The sequence below is a fragment of the Tetrao urogallus genome, assembly GCF_951394365.1.
Source record: "Tetrao urogallus genome assembly, chromosome: 1".
In the NCBI taxonomy this organism is placed as follows: domain Eukaryota; kingdom Metazoa; phylum Chordata; class Aves; order Galliformes; family Phasianidae; genus Tetrao; species Tetrao urogallus.
Window position 1 is genome coordinate 186359827 of NC_136813.1, and position 17194 is coordinate 186377020.

Here is a 17194-nt window from a genome sequence, read left to right on the forward strand (position 1 = left end):
GACTGCAACTGACATTAGCTGATATCGACAAGATTATGTTGTTCAGAGTAAAGATTAATGAGCCTACTTATAATGGCCTTTGCACAGTCAAACCAAATATGCAGAGTCCCTTTGCAGCTTTTTATCTTTTTGATATCAAATTATTTGGAACACGTTCTGTATTCCCCATTCTATCTGAGAATGACATTTATGCTTTGAATGCTGGGTTATACAAATCTCATTCTCTTGCAAATCATAACTAACAAAAAGATTTATTTAAGAATGTACAAACTTTGGAAAGTAGCAAAATTAGTATACATAAACTTTCACTTTATGAACATCTTTGTCTTCACATTCTCTTTGCTTATTGTAATAATAGAAGGTGTTGTCCTTTCTCTGAAGCTTCTTCACAAATCCAGTTTCTGGCCAACACTCTACCTACAAAGAAAATAAAAGGATATTCATTCACTGGAACAAGTTTGCACTGAGTGATGCTTGTGCCTCATGTTGTAGAGAATATAGGGTACAGTTCTATGGGAAAACAAGTGTTTCTGAACAGACTTTGCATGAGCTTCCTTAAGTATTAAAAAAGATTGAGAACCAGATGTTAGGAAACAGTTTTCTGATCTAATATAAATAATTTTTTGATCAGAGAAGTCTCGGAATAAGCAGGATCAGTCCTGCAGGACACCAGCACCATCATGGTGCTGTTCATTATTCATTTTGTGAAGCTCTGAACATACAAGTGCTCGTGCCATTAGTTTAAGAGCTCTATGGTTTTGACAGCTACCTCCAGTTTGAACAACTGTGATTACTTCTGATCAGCCCAATCCTTAAAAATCAAGTAATAAGAATCCCATCTCTTCCAGGCAGAGCTGAGAACAGGATATTAAAGTACAGCATTCTCTGAATGGAGAGTTCCAGAAGCAGTAGCTTAATTCTGCATTACTTTGGCACACAGTTGAATCATGTGCATCCTCTGTCTGAAGATAAGAGCTTTAACATTTGTTACAACTACATTGTAATTGCATCATTAATCATAACTGCAGTCAGGAAGCATAATATGGAGTAAATACAATATTTCAAAATGTGTAAGCTGGAAAAGAACCACCAGATCCTGGCAAGCTTCAACAGAACACATTTTAAATCAGCATAAGTGATGCTCTTCAGCTTTTATGAGGGTTTAATTGCGTGTGGTTACACACTGCCATAAATCTTGAATGGACTCACCCTACCACACTAATTGCAGCATTTATGTACACAGGAGGTTAAGATCTTTTACAATTGTATGTTTCATATTATATACGTTGCTTTGGAAGACCAATTACAGAAATTCAATGCAGGTAACACATTATTTGCTCTTTTGAATCTCAGGAAACCACTGAATATCTTATCTGATGTGCTAGGGAGTTTTGCCATCAACTGCAATGAGCAGAAGACCAAGTCCTAGATGTGCTCTGTTGACAAATGCCTGTAACACAACTGCCTTCAGATATTTCTACTTTGGTCAGATTCAATAGAAACTGAATTTGCAGTGTGCATGACATTTGATTATACTGCTATGCAATAGCACAGGACTGAGCTCCTGCACAATGAATGCGTTTCCTCTCAGGGCCATTGGCAGAGATGTGGGGAGACTTTGCAGAGAATTACTTTTCATATATTCCTTCCCTCAAAACTGAATTAGTCTTTCAGACAACAGCTACATCTCTTCAAAGAAATCTAGGTGATATTTGTAAATGTGTAAGACCTGGGGAACAAAACCAGGCTGGCTTGTGTTTCTATTTTCCTTCTGTAAAATAAATTATTCTGCACAGCTAACAACTGCACGAGAATTCAAGTCAGATCTGGGAGAAAAAACTGTATCAGAAACTAGCATAACTACAGGAAACAAGAGGCACTTGTTCAAGTGCCTCACAGTTGTTCAAGTTCAACAAGATTCAGTTTTATTTAATAATTTAACATCAGAGAGGAATTCAGTGTAAGAACTCCCGCAGAGTTTTAAATCTTACCGTATCAACTTGTTTCACTTGTTTATATTCAACTTCATCTCTGTACCCAGCTTGCTGGAACCTGTATAAGTTCTCTATCTCATCTGACCATTGTTTGGCATGACATATAGATTTTGGCTTGATGTCAGCTTTAGACATGGCTGCAGAAACTTCTGACATTTTCCTGAAATTAGATTTTTGAAAGGGAAGTAGAGAAGACAAAAGCAAGGGTTCTTGTTAGGATGAAACAGGGATGGGTAGAACAAAATTGAAACAATGAAGTACAAACAATGCAATGTCTTCCTCTCCAAGTCTGAGGTTAAAAAAAGAAAAAAAAAAAAAAAAAAAAAAAACATGGCCTGGGATGAAAAGGACCACAATGATCATCTGGTTTCAACCCCCTGCTGTGTGCAGTCACCATTCACCAGACCAGGCTGCCCAGATCCACATCCAGCCTGGCCTTGAATGCCTGCAGACATGGGGCATCCACAGCCTCCTTGGGCAAATAATGATTCTAAACAATCAGAAATGTAATCAGAAATGCACCAGTCGATCTCAAACAAACCCATGACACCCATACTTCTCTATATAGGAAACTGTTGTGATATTTTTGCCACCCTGAGTTAAGAGCGCTGCCTAAAATTTACTGGTGCACAGAGATGCATAAAATAACAAAGAAAACCCACTAATTGTTTCAAATTTCACATCTCCACAGTCACTGCTCCTTTGAGACAGGTAATTTTTCAGGTTTTTCTTTCCTCCTACTGAAGGAACACCAAAATGGCAAGCACAAAATGAAACACTCAGGACAGGTGAGGAACAGAAGGAAGGAATGCACTGCCAGTCATATGGTCACAGTGAAGATGCCAAAGAACTGGTTCTAAGAAATCAGTTGGATGGGGTAAGAAAGAAAAGCACAAAATCTACCAACATTCATCTTAGTCAGTGCTTGCCCAACCAAAACCTTACTGATGCTTCCGACTCTCTCCCACACAAAACCCTTTTGCAAACAAGGTAGAATTTCCTTACTTAGCAAGTTCCAATGTCAACTGAGAGTTCCAAAAGTTGAAAGCTGGTGGCTTATCAAATTAGCCAGTTAAAAAGAGCAGTAGAGAAAAAACTGCAGAATTGCTACCATAATGTGGAAATCTGCATTCTTAGACATATAACACATGAGCTGTTGGGAAAGAAGAAAGGGCCTTTCATCCCTGACTGCATATGCTTCATTAAAGATCAATAAAAAATATGCACAAAGTCTCTCTTCTAGCAACACTGATCTATTTCTTGCAGCTCAGCACTCCAAACATTAAGAATTAAGGGCTCTGCAGCTCTTACTGGTGTTTCATAATTGAAGGCAGCCATTTAGTAGTAATAATTAAAGAAAAAAAAGTAATTTTCACACCCACTTATGAGGTGTCAGATACAAATTAGATGCTCAGCATATATCCTTATTGTAAGTCCATAGTGTAGTATTGCTATCTCCAGATAATTCTTTGATCTCTTGCTGCAAAGGGCCCTTTTGTAGCATTACAGAATTTTGCATATGCTGTTTATGTTAGAGAGCCACTGTCAATCTGGGACATGAGAAAGACCATACTGTAAGTAATGGCATTAGCTCTTAAATTAATAGTAGTTCAGCACTTATTAAGCATCTTATGATAACTTACATGTTACTGGGCTTAAGTACTTCTTTAGAGGATGTGCTGAATTCATCTGATGAATGTGGTTCTTCAAGACATCTCGACGCACTTGGCATTTCCTGACTCACCATTATTTTGGATTGCTTCCCACAGGTCTTCCTGCTCAAAACACGTGTAAGCATCACATAAAGTGTCAGCTTGGTGACGTCAATAATCAAAAATATAAATAAATCCTGGTATTTTTAGGCTGATATTTCAACCTTTTAGAAACAGCACTCTTTGCCTACTGTGGTGCCTCTGAGTTCCAAGCACAGAGCTGGTCTCATTGTACAAGAGCACAAGATGAGCCACACTCCAGACAGTCTACAGTTCAGGGAAAAAAAACAAAAGACAGCAGACAGCTGTAGGTAAGTGAAAGAATGCAGGACAGTGGTAAGAAAATGTAATCCAGCGAAATACTAGTGCTTTTTATGCAGAGTGTAATTGAACAGTGAAGTGAACTTTGCTAAAACGTTCGCCTACTCTTAATTCAGAGGAAATGGCAAGATTCCACATACTTCTGTTTCAGCTTTGAGGTTTTTTTTTTTTTTTTTTTTTTTTTTTTTTTTTTTTTAAGGTCAATGACAGCTTAATTTCAATGGTATCCAAACCAGCCTGGGCCTGTGTGTGTTATTTCCTTAATGCTTTCATAAGTCAGCACTCACAGGGCCAATCTAGGGCCCTAGAAGTTGCTGAGAAATGTCCGATGATTTCAACAGACTTCACACGAGAACCTTTGAATTTTCCAAGGTATTCAGGCAGGCATCTAGGCCCTGGCCTGATACTACCCTGACTGAACAAAATCCAAGAATGGATGAGGTTGGCAGTGACCTGTGGGTCTATCTGGTCCAGCCCCCACTCAGGCAGGGACACCCAGAGCAGGGTGCCCCAAATCACATCCAAGCAGCTTCTAAAGATCTCCTAGGAAAGAGAATCCATAAATTCTCCAGACAAGCTGTGCCAGCGCTCTGTCACCTGCATAGTAAAGTTTTCTTTTTTTTTTTTCTTTTTTTAAAATAATCATTTGCAGAGTTTTTTCTTCTTTTCTTTTTCTTTTCTTTCTCATCCAGAACATGAAAGAACTGTTGGACATATGGGAAATTGTCAGACGAGACAGATACCAGTGTAAAAAGCTAATATTTGAAAGATTTGTGAATGCACGCATATTTATAACAAAGTGTGGATACTTCATAAGTGAACCTCAGTCCTAATCAGCTGAAGAGGGAAAATCTGACCAATGGCCTGCATAATTCACATTTATATAAGTGCTGTTTATATTTACATGGGTGCCAGTAAATGCACTATTTTCAGTCTGCGCACGCTTTCAGGCCGTATACACATGAGAACGGGCACACTAACTGGAATATTACCCTCATACCAGCTACCTACTGGAAAATGAAACACAACAGGCTGCTTCTGTGGCACTGGAACAGAAGAACTCCCCAGTATGAAGTCTTTGGTGCCTGGCTTAACAATATTAAGCACTACCAAAAGTGGAGAAACAAGAAGTAACTGACTACGTACTTCTTTCAAGTGACTGAAGCTGTGTATTTGCCTCTCATTAAATCAGTTACTCCTCAATGCCGCTTCTTTCCCCAAGTTTTTTCCTTCTGTTTCCTTAAAATTCACAATGGAAAAGAACAGAACTTGTACAACAGAAGATTGCACTTAAACAGTCGCCGCCACCAACAGTAGAGACAAACTGCTCAGAATATACCTTGCATCCACAGCTCCTAAGGCAGAGCTCAGCATGAAGGCAGAGCAAGGCTCCCACCACCCAACCATGAGATCCAAACCCTGCTCTGAAGCCCGAGGCCTAAAGGCAGCCAAGCCCCAACCGACGCAATTCCTGCCACATCCCACCTAAGGAAGGTCTCCGCACAGCACCCCCAAAACAACCCCACAGCCACCACACCAACACCAGCCCCTCTACCGCCGCCACCACCACGAACGACTTCATCCCCGTGTCATCACCATGACGCTCAGTCCTACCACCACCACACAGCCCGCTCGCACATCCACGCCCCTGTCCTCAGAGACCTCGGTGCGGGACGGGACGGGACGGGACGGGACGGGACGGGACGGGACGGGACGGCGGCGCCTCCTCACAGCACCAACGGCCGCTGCGCCGCGCCGTTTCCAAGCAACCGCCTTCCGCCGTTGCCCTTTTAAGCCCTTGCTCCCGCCTCTCCCTCCGCGTGCTTCTGATTGGCTAGCAGGAGGCGAGCTCTCCTCCCGATTGGCCGAGGCGGTGCGGGCGCAACGAGGCGGAAGCGGCCGCCATGAGCCGGTTCGGGGGCCGGCTGCGCGAATACCCTCAGCTGTCCATCGACCGCTTCGACCACGACAACCTGCGCGCGCGCGCCTACTTCCTGTCGCACTGCCACAAGGGTGAGCCGCCCCTCCTTCCCGCCCGTCTCTAGGGTATCTCCCCTAGCCTGCGGCCATCCCCGCCCTGACCGCCATGCCGTTTCTCCTCAGATCACATGAAGGGGCTGAGGGCGCCCGCCCTGAGGAGGAGGCTGCAGAGCAGGTATTGAATAGTATGGGAGAGAGGTAGTACGGAGCAGCAGCGCAGCAGTGAAAGCAGCTGCTGAACGCGGAGATAACGGAGTCTCAGTGCCCGGGGTGCTCAGTTTTTAGAGCGCATGTTGCATCTCCTCAAATGCAAGCAAAGAATCACTTTGATCACCAGCTCTCTTTGTGTGCTGTGCAAAAGCCAGAGCTTTGTAGGATCCGTTCTGTTTCCATTCTGCTGGCTGCAAACTGTCCCAGGTGCCTAATCATAGAGTCATAGAATGGCACAGTGATCATCCAGTTCCAACCCCCTGCTATGTGCAGGGTCACCAACCACCAGACCAGGCTGCCAGAGCCACATCCAGCCTGGCCTTGAATGCCTGCAGGGATGGGGCATCCACAGCCTCCTTGGGCAACCTGTTCCAGTGCATTCCAGGGAAAGCATATACGTCTGGAGCAGACCTTGGTGTGTGTGCAAACAAGCAGTGATATCCGTACATGTGACCGCCTACAACGCGCTTTATTCATGCCTGCATAAAAATACACGTGCACAGACACACGTAGGTAAGATTTTGGGTCTGCTACATTGAAAAAAAGCCTGCTCTGCAAAGGTGCAGCAGCTCCTCCTGATCCCACTTCAAGTTGGTGCAGCACAGCTACTGCTGGCTTGCTGTTCTGCGGGTCTTTTTTGGGTGACAGGGGGGCCTGTGTGTGTGTTTTGGTGTGCTTGGTGCTGGCTGCTGATGCATCTTTAGATTGCTCCTTGTCTCTGCTTAAAAAGAACACAAACAAAAGCACTCATCTTTTTTTTTTTTTTTTTTCCTTCCTTCTCCTTACAGCTTGAAAGTTAAGTTGTATTGCTCTCCAGTAACTAAGGAATTGCTACTGACTAACTCAAAATATGAGTTTTGGAAGAATCACATAGTAAGTTTTCTTTTTTAATTTTCAAATTCCAAATGGTTTGAATTCTTAGTATAAAATATTTTTTGATGTGTATATCTGTGTTTTGGAGCAATCTGGGAGTCTGACAGTTGTCTGATTGATTAGCATTTTTGTTTGTGGTGGAGAAGCCATATGTTCTCAGCTTTTGTGCGTACCTGCTGGATGGATCACTTGGAACTGCCTAGAAATTTGGGCTGGGGTGTTCTGTGAATCCAGTCATGCAGTAAAACCCAGTAAAACTGCTCTGAGCGGGCTGCTCAGCTGAGAAGCTGGAGGTCAGACCTAGAGGGGTGATGACAGGAGTCTTTCACTTTGGCTTTTTCTTGGCAAAACAGCTGTATACAAATATGGTGGGAGAGGCATAGAGCATGTATGTTGGAGGACTCAGAGTTAAGATAGGGCATGCCAAAATTGCCATCTGTAAATTAGTCTCCTCTATACAAGCACAGGAAGGCTTGCTGCATGCAGTTGGTGCTTCTGGTAATAGGGAACAGTGAGGAGAAGTTGTGCTGCAGCACGGAGACCTAACCTTGCAAGATCACTGGTGTGCTCTGGGACTGGGGAGCTGAGCATTACAGTTATTTAAAAACAAGGCACGTGATCCCACCAGAGAAGTGTGGCTGCTTACTGTTGAGAGTCCAACATACTTTTTTAAGTGTGCACACACTGATTGAGGTATCTGTGTTCCATTTTTAGAAATGAACCTTTTTATCCACTGGAAACAGAAATGTATGACTTTCTACAGGAAGTCAGCTTAATTTTACTATTTAGATATTGGCTACTTAGGTGTTTACATAATGAAATTTTATTCAAATGTAAAGCACGATGTTCATTAAATCCTGTAATGCATTTATTCACTGTTACAGGTTGCACTGGAAGTTGAAACTCCTACTCAGATTTCTTTAGTAGATGAAACAACTGGTGAAGTAAGTTACAAAAAAAGAAAAATCGTATGTTTGTAATGGATAGTAAAGGTTATCTGTAACATCAGAAGTGACAAGCTATTTTAAAATATATGTTCTCCATCTTTCCTCCACAGTATGCAACCACATGAGATCTTCTCCACTTTTCTTATTATCAGAGTGTTTTTTCTGATAATGTCTTTCCTCTGTATTAGGGATCTCAAGTTTATGCACTGTTTCTGTGACTTTTCACCACATATTTAAGTGTAGAACTTGTAGGTCTGCTAGATCATCTCCAGGCAAAGCATATCCCAGGATGTTTCCATGTTTGTTTGCTAGGAACCAAAGAAATAGGACTGTCTTCTGGCTGACTCTCATCAGCACCAACGTTCAGTCATCTCTTCAGCCATGAAAGGATGGTTGTTGCTCTCCAGTGCTGGCTGGAATGTGAAGAGATTGTCTTTCCATCCAAAATCATTGTGAAGTGATGCAGGTGGCTGTGGAGAGTTGCTTGCACTTTGTCGGAAAAAGTATCAGTAGTATTTGTTCCAGTGTGAAAATAATGCTAACCCCTCTGTTGCAGAAAGAAGATATAGAGGTGACACTCCTGCCAGCTGGCCACTGTCCAGGATCAGTCATGTATGTCCTATTCAAGATTCTAAGTGTTTTGTCCTACGAAGTTCTCAGTAAATAGTGTGCTTGTGGATGCAGTGAATAGCTGGGTTATCCCTGCTGACTGAATTATTATCAGGGTTTGCCTGAAATTACTTGAGGACAAAATTGAGCCCCATGTTTCTGTTATGCCATATTCTGCTCACACAGACGTATGTGAGCAAAGTAACAAATTGACACTTGACAGTTAATGCTGTTTATTAAGTTTGATGGAAGTGTTTCTCTTTGTAGGTTTCTGTTTCAAGGTGAAAATGGCACTGTGCTGTATACAGGGGATTTCAGGCTTGCAAAAGGAGAAGCAGCCAGAATGGAGCTTTTGCATTCAGGGACCAGGTATGAGAAAAAACAGTAGCATTTTAACTCAGTTCTTGGTGAGTTTAGTCTATCTGTGGGATTTAAAATGAATAAAAGGTCATGTGAACATGGGCAATTTGGGAATTATTTCATATATATATATATTTATTAAATATATTTGCAGTAAGGAGTTCAGTTGCAAGCTTCTTTTGACTTGTTCTTTGTAATGAAGAGGAGGAATCACATCCTTTTTGAGGAGAGAGGAAGTAGTATATCTTAGTGCTGCAATGCATTGCTCACTCTGATATCACATTTCTCTTTCAGAGTAAAAGACATCCAGAGTGTTTATTTGGACACCACTTTTTGTGATCCTAGATTTTATCATATACCAAGCAGGGTAAGTCTGAGTAGGCTGTGAAAGGTCCTAAAGCCACTAATAAATTAATGAGCCTTTTTTTGTTTTAGTTAAATCTTGAAAATGTGATGTTGCCTATCAAATCATAGCACTTTGCGGATAGCTTGTGAGACAAATCACAGTGCTTTTCTACACCTTTCAGGAGGAGTGTTTAAATGGGATCTTAGAGTTAGTGCGGAGCTGGACCTCGCTCAGTCGCTGTCATGTTGTGTGGCTGAACTGCAAAGCTGCTTATGGATATGAGTATTTGTTCATAAACCTCAGTGAGGAGCTTGGAATCAAGGTAACTGTTTTAGAACAGATGCTGCGTAATAACTGTGAACTGAACTGGAAATGGCCGTTCAGAGAACTACTGTATGTGAATGGCGTGCACACCGTGCTTAAAAAAAGCCTACAGTTGTGCTCAGAAGTGAGCTAACTATTTGGTTTCAGAGTGTGACATCTACTGGAACATCTAGACTCTCAAGGGAGAAGTTAATCCCCATTTCTCAGCTCAGCATTTACCTCTTTCCTTTATACCTTATAAAATTCTTCTCATTTGCACAACATAAATAGCAGATGCATTCTACTTTTCTCTGATCAGTGCTCAGCCCTTTGTAGCACAGGAGGTTCATTCTGCCTGTTCTATCTATCCAAGACACTTCCCCACTTGCATATTTACAAATTACCCATTAATAAATCCTTACTGGCATTTGTTGAGAGCAGAACCATGTCTGTGCTCTAGCTGCAGTTTGGCAAACACAGCCAGCTAATTAAGAGTAAACTTTGCCTTTATTTTTTTAGGTGCACGTGAATAGGCTTGATATGTTCAAAAATATGCCAGAAATCCTCTGCCATATAACTACAGACCGATACACTCAGATTCATGCCTGTCGACATCCTAAGGTGGGCATCATTTTGGAAAGCCTTTGCTAACCTTGCTATGAAGAACTGATTGTAGATGTTTTGTTGTTATCCTAGAGCAAACTTGGCCCAAATAGTTGCTTGATGCAGTAGAAAATGAGAATTTTAGCAGGTTAAGGCTTTTTTTTTTCTTTTAATTAGAAAATATAATAGCTGATGCTAGAAATAGTTGAACTGCATTTTGAAACTCGTTAAATGAAGTTAGACAAACAGCAGACTGAATCAGTCAGGTACTGTTTATTTTCATATATCAAAACCAGTCTGTATGATGCCTCCTGCACTGTGTGCTTGTAATTTATGGCCCTCCCTTTCCAACGTGTCTGAAGCTGAAGGCTTCAGAGTGGCAAGTAGAACTGTAGATGGCACTGGGGCATTGCTCTTCATTTTGCTTTGTCAGCTCTGAAAGCAGAATGCAACAGAGAAGAGATTGTATTCAAAAGAACTGGAAGTGAAAATTTGGTTTGGCTAGATACTGTGTGGCTTAACTTCTTGGGGAAAATATCAAGATTGGACTTAATTTGATTTTGTATTTGACAGGATGATGACTATTTTCGAGGGAACAGACTGCCCTGTGGAATCACTTGCCAAAATGGAACTCCCTTGCATGTAATTAGCATCAAACCCTCCACTATGTGGTTTGGAGAAAGGATCAAGAAAGCCAATGTAATAGTGAGGTGTGCATTCCTATAAAGAAAGGTTGAGGGAACTGGGCTTGTTTAGCTTGGAAAAAAGCAGGCTTTGGGGAGACCTCATTGTGGCCTTTTAGTACTTGAAGGGAGCATGTAAACATGAGGGGGAATGGCTGTTTACGAGGGTGGAGAGTGATAGGACAGGGGGAATGGTTTTAAACTGAGACAGGGAAGGTTAGATATTAGATTAGATATTTAATCTAATATTTAAATATTAATTAATCTATAATTAGATTAGATTAAATATTAGATATTTAGGTTAGATATTAGGAGGAAGTTTTTCACACAGATGGTGATGAAGCACTGGAACAGGTCGCCCAAGGAGGCTGTGGATGCCCCATCCCTGGAGGCATTCAAGGCCAGGCTGGATGTGGCTCTGGGCAGCCTGGTCTGCTGGTTGGTGACCCTGCACATAGCAGGGGGTTGGAACTGGATGAGCATTGTGGTCCTTTTCAACCCAGGCCATTCTGTGATTCTATGAGCATTAGGCCATACAGAAATCTGTTTTAGGAGTGTGTCTTGCCTAAGTTTTACATAACTGAATCTCAGAATGGACTGTTATGGATTAAATTAATCTTGCCTGTTAGGTGAGCTTGAAAACCAGCTAATTTATGTGCCTCTTATTTTTCTTTTTGTAGGACTGGAGAAAGTACATACCGAGCTTGTTTCTCTTTCCACTCTTCATACAGTGAGGTTTGTATACTTGCAGTACTGAGTAGACTGAAAGGGATGTTCTCATCTGCAAAAAGTAAAGACTCAAAGTCCAGTAGGAAGAAAGCAAGGCTGATAAGATCTGCAGTAGCGAGGATGGTGAAGCACTGAATCATGTTCCCAGGGAACTTGCTGGAGTCATCATCACTGGCTTATCAGATGTTTTCTTTCAGAGCTGGTGATTGTCTGTGTAGTTGGTGATACTGTGTGGTGGTTAGGTGAGACTGAATTCTTAGCATCCTTTCAGACCTGTCTTGTTACAGTTCCATACTGTTTGACTTATGGGTCATATCATTCTTTGTATCAGACAACTGGAGAGTACTTACTGTGTCTGTGCAGTTTTTAAGTGGAATTATTAACTGTTGATGCAACTTCTTAAACTGTTCCTCCTTCTCTTCAATTTAGATTAAGGATTTTTTGAGCTATATCTGTCCTGTGAATGTATATCCCAACGTACTACCAGTGGGTGGGTCAGAAGACAAAGTTATGGAAATGTAAGTGACAGTAAGCTGACTTGTGAGTGAAGGTTACCTAATCCGTGCCCTTGTAAGGATCACAACTTTCCTGAATCCCAGCCTTTCAAGCAGGCCAGTGCCTTTTGCTTAGCTCTACTGATAATGCAGTTCTGTTAATCTATATTCAACTCTCTAAACTTCGTTCTTATAGTTATATCTATGTATAGAGGCTTTTTTGATAACTGTGTTTGGGTGGCATCTGAATATTCATTTATCCCACTTTCTTTACCTATTGACCTGTTTCTGTTTGTCAGTACTATTTTCTGAGAAGTTTCTAAGAAGGAATTTCCTTGGGCACTTTGAACTCCCTGTCTCTGTGCAGGCACCCATGTACAATATCACATAGGCCTGTAGTCAGATGCTGTTAAAAGTCATGGCAGCTTAGTTGTGTTATGGAGTAGAATAGCGGTGATACTGAACAATGTGAACAAAATGAGGGCTTGTTTCTTGCTCCTTTTTGTTTTTTCCTTAATAGGAAAGGAGATACTTTGCAATAATTGAATAAACCTGCAGTCAGATTTTCAACTCTGTCATCTTATCTTCTCTAACCAAGGGCCTAAAATGTAGTTTACAAATGCTGTACACGTTCAGGTAAATAAATCAGAATGTCAGATCTTTTTCCTAGCATTTTAAGCTGTCTCAGCTCACCAAAGTGGCAACCTTTCCCCCACCTATTGCTGCATTTGCTTTCACACTTTTGCTGCAGTGCCTGTGAAAGGCATGAATGTCAAAAGAGTTGCTTTTGTGCCTGAAAATATCCGCTGAGTTCTCAGTACTGATTTCTTCATTTACCTCAGATTACAGCCGTTATGCAGATCATACAGGAGAAACTCAGAACCCAGGTACAAGCCCTTAGGAACACTGAAGAGAGCCTGCAAAAGAACCTTGTCTGATACAGGTGAGAAGTTCTGATAGTGGTACTGTCCCTAAATGAAAGTCAGAGACTAGAGGTGCCAAAAGCCACGGTGCTCACTGGTTTGTGTACAAAGCAAGAAAAAAAGTGCAGCTGGAAAAGATAAATGGAAATTAAATGAAATCGGGTTTCAGGAGGGTGATAGTAAAATGCACTGAATTGCAGTTCTAAAATGTAATTAACAGCCTGTACGTTTTTAGCATTCTGTTCCACGATCCTAGACTATCACTAATAAAGCTAGTTTTAAACTTCTGTGCATCACATCCTGTGTTCTGGAAGGACAGTGTGGTATTTCACACTGAAGAACTGGTCCTCTTCATTATCCTGAACAGCTGGCTTTTCAGCACCTTGTATCTTTTTGAAACCCTGGTGGTTGCTATATACAGCAGTGGGTGCTCCATGAAGCCTCTGGAAACCCACATAACTAGAGGATGACTTTGGGCCTGCTGTATTCTTTTCAGCTGTTTTTGAAGTGCCAGCTGTGCAAGGTTGATGTAATCCTGGCAAAACATGACTGAGGTCTGGATAAACTAATCTAGATCAGTATCCACTAGCACTGTGTGTGATCTGCACCATGCACATGAAGGCCAGAGGTGAACCTGCCCTACCAGCTTGTAACTGTTGACCTGTTGGCTTTATGTTTGAGTCAGCCCTTGTTCAAAACATGAAAGAAATTACGTTAGTTCCTTCAGCAACAAGAATTTCATAGTTGTTTGACAGCCCTAGAGACCTCTTTATTTCTATGATTAAATTTTTCCCCATTCTAGTATAAAGAGTTATGGTTTTTGTGTTTATGTCTAGCAAGCAGAAATAACTTTGCTAATAACATGCAGCCTACTTCCTTTAAACCTTTTGCTGATGTATTTCTTCTCCTTGTAAGTATCTGATTTGGCAAGTAATGGCTCTGAGGGTTACTGTTTAAGAAGTCTCCTTTACCAGTGCAGTCACTGTTGCAACAGAATGCTAGAACTTAAGGCCTCTAGTCAATGAAGAAGGCTCTGATGGAATTCAGTAACACTGTGAGTAGTGGAAACCAAAATGGTAGAATTAACTACTGTAGATTGTAGGGTTTTAGGCAAGGTGAGCATGCTCACTGAAGTCCTGCTAAGCTTCCTTTTGAGTTAAATAACTTTATTAAATTATCTTGTGTCCAGACTTCGCTCTCAACAAAATTTTCTGGTTTTTTGTTTTGTTTGTTTGCTTTGTTTTGTTTTTAAGTTTCCTTGTCAGACGAAGATGAGCTCTTTGATACAGAACTAACCTCTGCAAGGCCTAAGATTGCAAAATATCAGGGAGAAGGAAGTAAGCCATCGAAAACTGCACCGTCTGAAAATGCTGACAGAAACACAGATGAGAGCACAGAAAGCTACAGAGCAAACACAACTTACACCTCTCTCAAGGTAGACTTCGTGGATTGTGAGGAGTCCAATGATGATGACGACGATGATGACAAAGAAGATGATTCTGAAAAAAACACAGCTCAGGTTCTTTCCCATGAGCCAGATGCCAGTCCCATAGCAAGCTGCAATGGCATACCTGGCAAGCAGCAGCAGTCTAATGCTGATATCCCTTGCTGGGATATGTTTTTTAAGTGTAACAAAGTAGATGAAAGCTCTGAAAATGAGGACAACTTCCCATCTTCAGCAGATGCTGGTGGGTCCCAGTCACTCTTCAGTGATTCGGATGGAGTGAGTGACTCAACTCACATCTCCTCCCAGAATTCTTCTCAGTCGACACACATATCAGAACAAGGGAGCCAGGGCTGGGATAGCCAAATGGACACTGTACTCATTACCTCCCAAGAGAGAAATGCTGCTGACTTCAGCTGCTTCAGCAGATGTGGCAGCAGAACAGCTCTGCCATCTCACAAAACCCCCAAGGACAGCCAAGCTGACGACAGCAGGTGGAAACCACTTGGCCAGAATCCATCCTGTGATTCTGATGTCATCTGTGACTTGAAAAGTGAGGACTGTGACGAAGATGCAGAAGCTGGCACTGCTCCAGCTCAAGATCTGCTGGTGGAAATAAGTGACAGCTCCAGGACTCCTGATCTAGAACTGAAGAGGGACTCTCAGAGCTCCTCTGACTTTGAAATTCCCTTAACTCCAGATGCTGAAATACCTCAACAAGATAAACTGCACTACTTATATAAGAAGCTAGCAGCAGGTGAAAGCTTAATGAGAAAAAAGTCTCCTGAAAAGAGGTAGAACTGATTATATCATGATAATAATGAAATTTGTTCTTTAAATATGAAACTGTTCTTTTATTGCTGTTATTTGCATTTATGCTAATCTATGCAATTTTTGTACTACAATTACAAATAGACTTCTGCAGTCTGTATAACTTTATTGTTCTTTCCATGAAATATTGAAAGTGTTTCTGAAAAGGACTATAAAAGCATTCTACCTCCTAAGGTTTGGTCCTCCAAGGCTGTAAATAGATAGAAAATAGACCAAACAAAGCTGGAGGTGGAACACTAAATTGAATTTAGTGTTTCCTTTCATCAGGAGCTCCAAGAGTTTGCCTTCTACATGTGATCTCAAGCTTTAATACAATACCACGTGTTTAACTATGGGGGAAGAATATGGCATCTTCCCTGAATGGCCATGCAAACACTGCAATGAGCTGCACTTCAACTTCTTGAAACCCCAGCTTTTCACTGTGGTTATTGTAAAGAACAGATGAGCCAATGACAGCAGTGTTCTTGTAAAATCAAACTCATCTCCCTTTAAACTGAGCAGATAACGTATGTCAGTGCCTGTGGTTTACATCTTACACACAACCACCAACTTGTTAGTTCCTTTGTTTTGGTTTGGCATTGCAGCTTTGGGTTTTTGTTGAGCTTCAATCCTTTTAGGAAAAAAGACCCAAACAGCAGAAGTAACCTGTGAGTTTCCCAATCCACGAGGCTTAAAGCCTAAATAATTAAAAAGACTTTCAGTGTGACAGCTCCCCACACTGCATACATCTGTTTTTCTGGTATCTGGAGCGCAATGCAAATGTTAAAAAAAACAGCATCCTGCTACTGCAGTTGCAGAGAAAAAAACAGCTATAATCTATGTATGATTTGAACCGTATTCAAATCCGTGTGTTTTTTACACTGTCACTTTGCCTACTTTCTGTTCCTGGGATTTGTGTAAAGTCCAGATCTGTCAACTTTTTTTTAAGCAGGCTAAAATGAGTCACACTGCTGTCGTTTCTACCTTTGAATAGAGTCACAGAGAGCAGAATTCTGTCTGTTGGCTTGATTCCTTAACTGTAGGATAAATTTCAGATCAGGGCTGAGTTTACAGTGTGCTTCAGTAGATGGGAGCCCCACTTAATTATAGCAGTTCCAATCTGCCATGAACTGAATAGGAAACACTTGATTTCCTCACGAATGCTCAACAACAGTCCTCTCAGTGCTAAAACATTCGTGTATGGGACAGCAACAAACTGCACTCTTACAGCCGACAGCGTAAGATGTTTTCTTCCCCAAAAATGACAACAGCAAGAAAAAAAACTAAATTTAATTTATTTTGTCAAAAACTGTAGGAAGATAGCAATACTAGAGATCACACATCATGAGAAGAAAATGTTCCTGAGCTTACAAACTGCATATGCTAAAGTACACAGTCCTAAGACATACATTAGAAATAACCCAAAGATTGACTTGATTTAACTTTGAGATTAAATAAATAGACAATCTTACAGATAATCTTGCAGCATTTTTCTGCTACCTCAGAAAATAAACCCAACAAAAACAATAAGCCAGATGACAGAGCACAGGTTACCTGACTCTTAAGAAGTACACATACACCACTGAAGTGGTGGCCGTGAAGATGCCAACAGACCACAAAGCAAAACAAAGGCAGAAGCTAGGCTGGTTTAGGCTCCTTAAGAAATGGAAAACACCTTTCTTCTTCTTTTCCAATCTGGCAATTTCCCCCCTGAACTCATAGAAACAGCAGAAGGAGTTTTAAAAGTGATGCAGTATTCCGTTAAGCTCAGTACCAACTGCAACGCACTGAATATGTAGACATAAACACTGTTCAGTATTCTAAATTAGAAACCGGATATGTGATTTTAGTTC

General features: G+C 41.3%; 2 protein-coding genes across 2 annotated transcripts; one reads left to right on the plus strand and one right to left on the minus strand.

Annotated features, from left to right (window-relative positions):
- Positions 1–288: 288 nt before the first annotated feature.
- Positions 289–3741, minus strand: MEIG1 (meiosis/spermiogenesis associated 1; the record flags this gene model as incomplete). The annotated part of the gene is made up of 3 exons (XM_079539132.1): positions 289–417; positions 1992–2154; positions 3638–3741. The coding sequence occupies 3 exons, from the start codon at positions 3739–3741 to the stop codon at positions 289–291; spliced, it is 396 nt and encodes a 131-aa protein (XP_079395258.1).
- A 2190-nt stretch (positions 3742–5931) lies between these two features.
- On the plus strand, positions 5932–15329 carry DCLRE1C (DNA cross-link repair 1C; the record flags this gene model as incomplete). The annotated part of the gene is made up of 14 exons (XM_079549778.1): positions 5932–6040; positions 6131–6182; positions 7006–7090; positions 7975–8034; positions 8594–8649; positions 8914–9015; positions 9301–9373; positions 9534–9674; positions 10175–10276; positions 10832–10968; positions 11622–11676; positions 12100–12188; positions 13007–13107; positions 14353–15329. The coding sequence occupies 14 exons, from the start codon at positions 5932–5934 to the stop codon at positions 15327–15329; spliced, it is 2139 nt and encodes a 712-aa protein (XP_079405904.1).
- Between the last annotated feature and the right edge of the window lie 1865 nt (positions 15330–17194).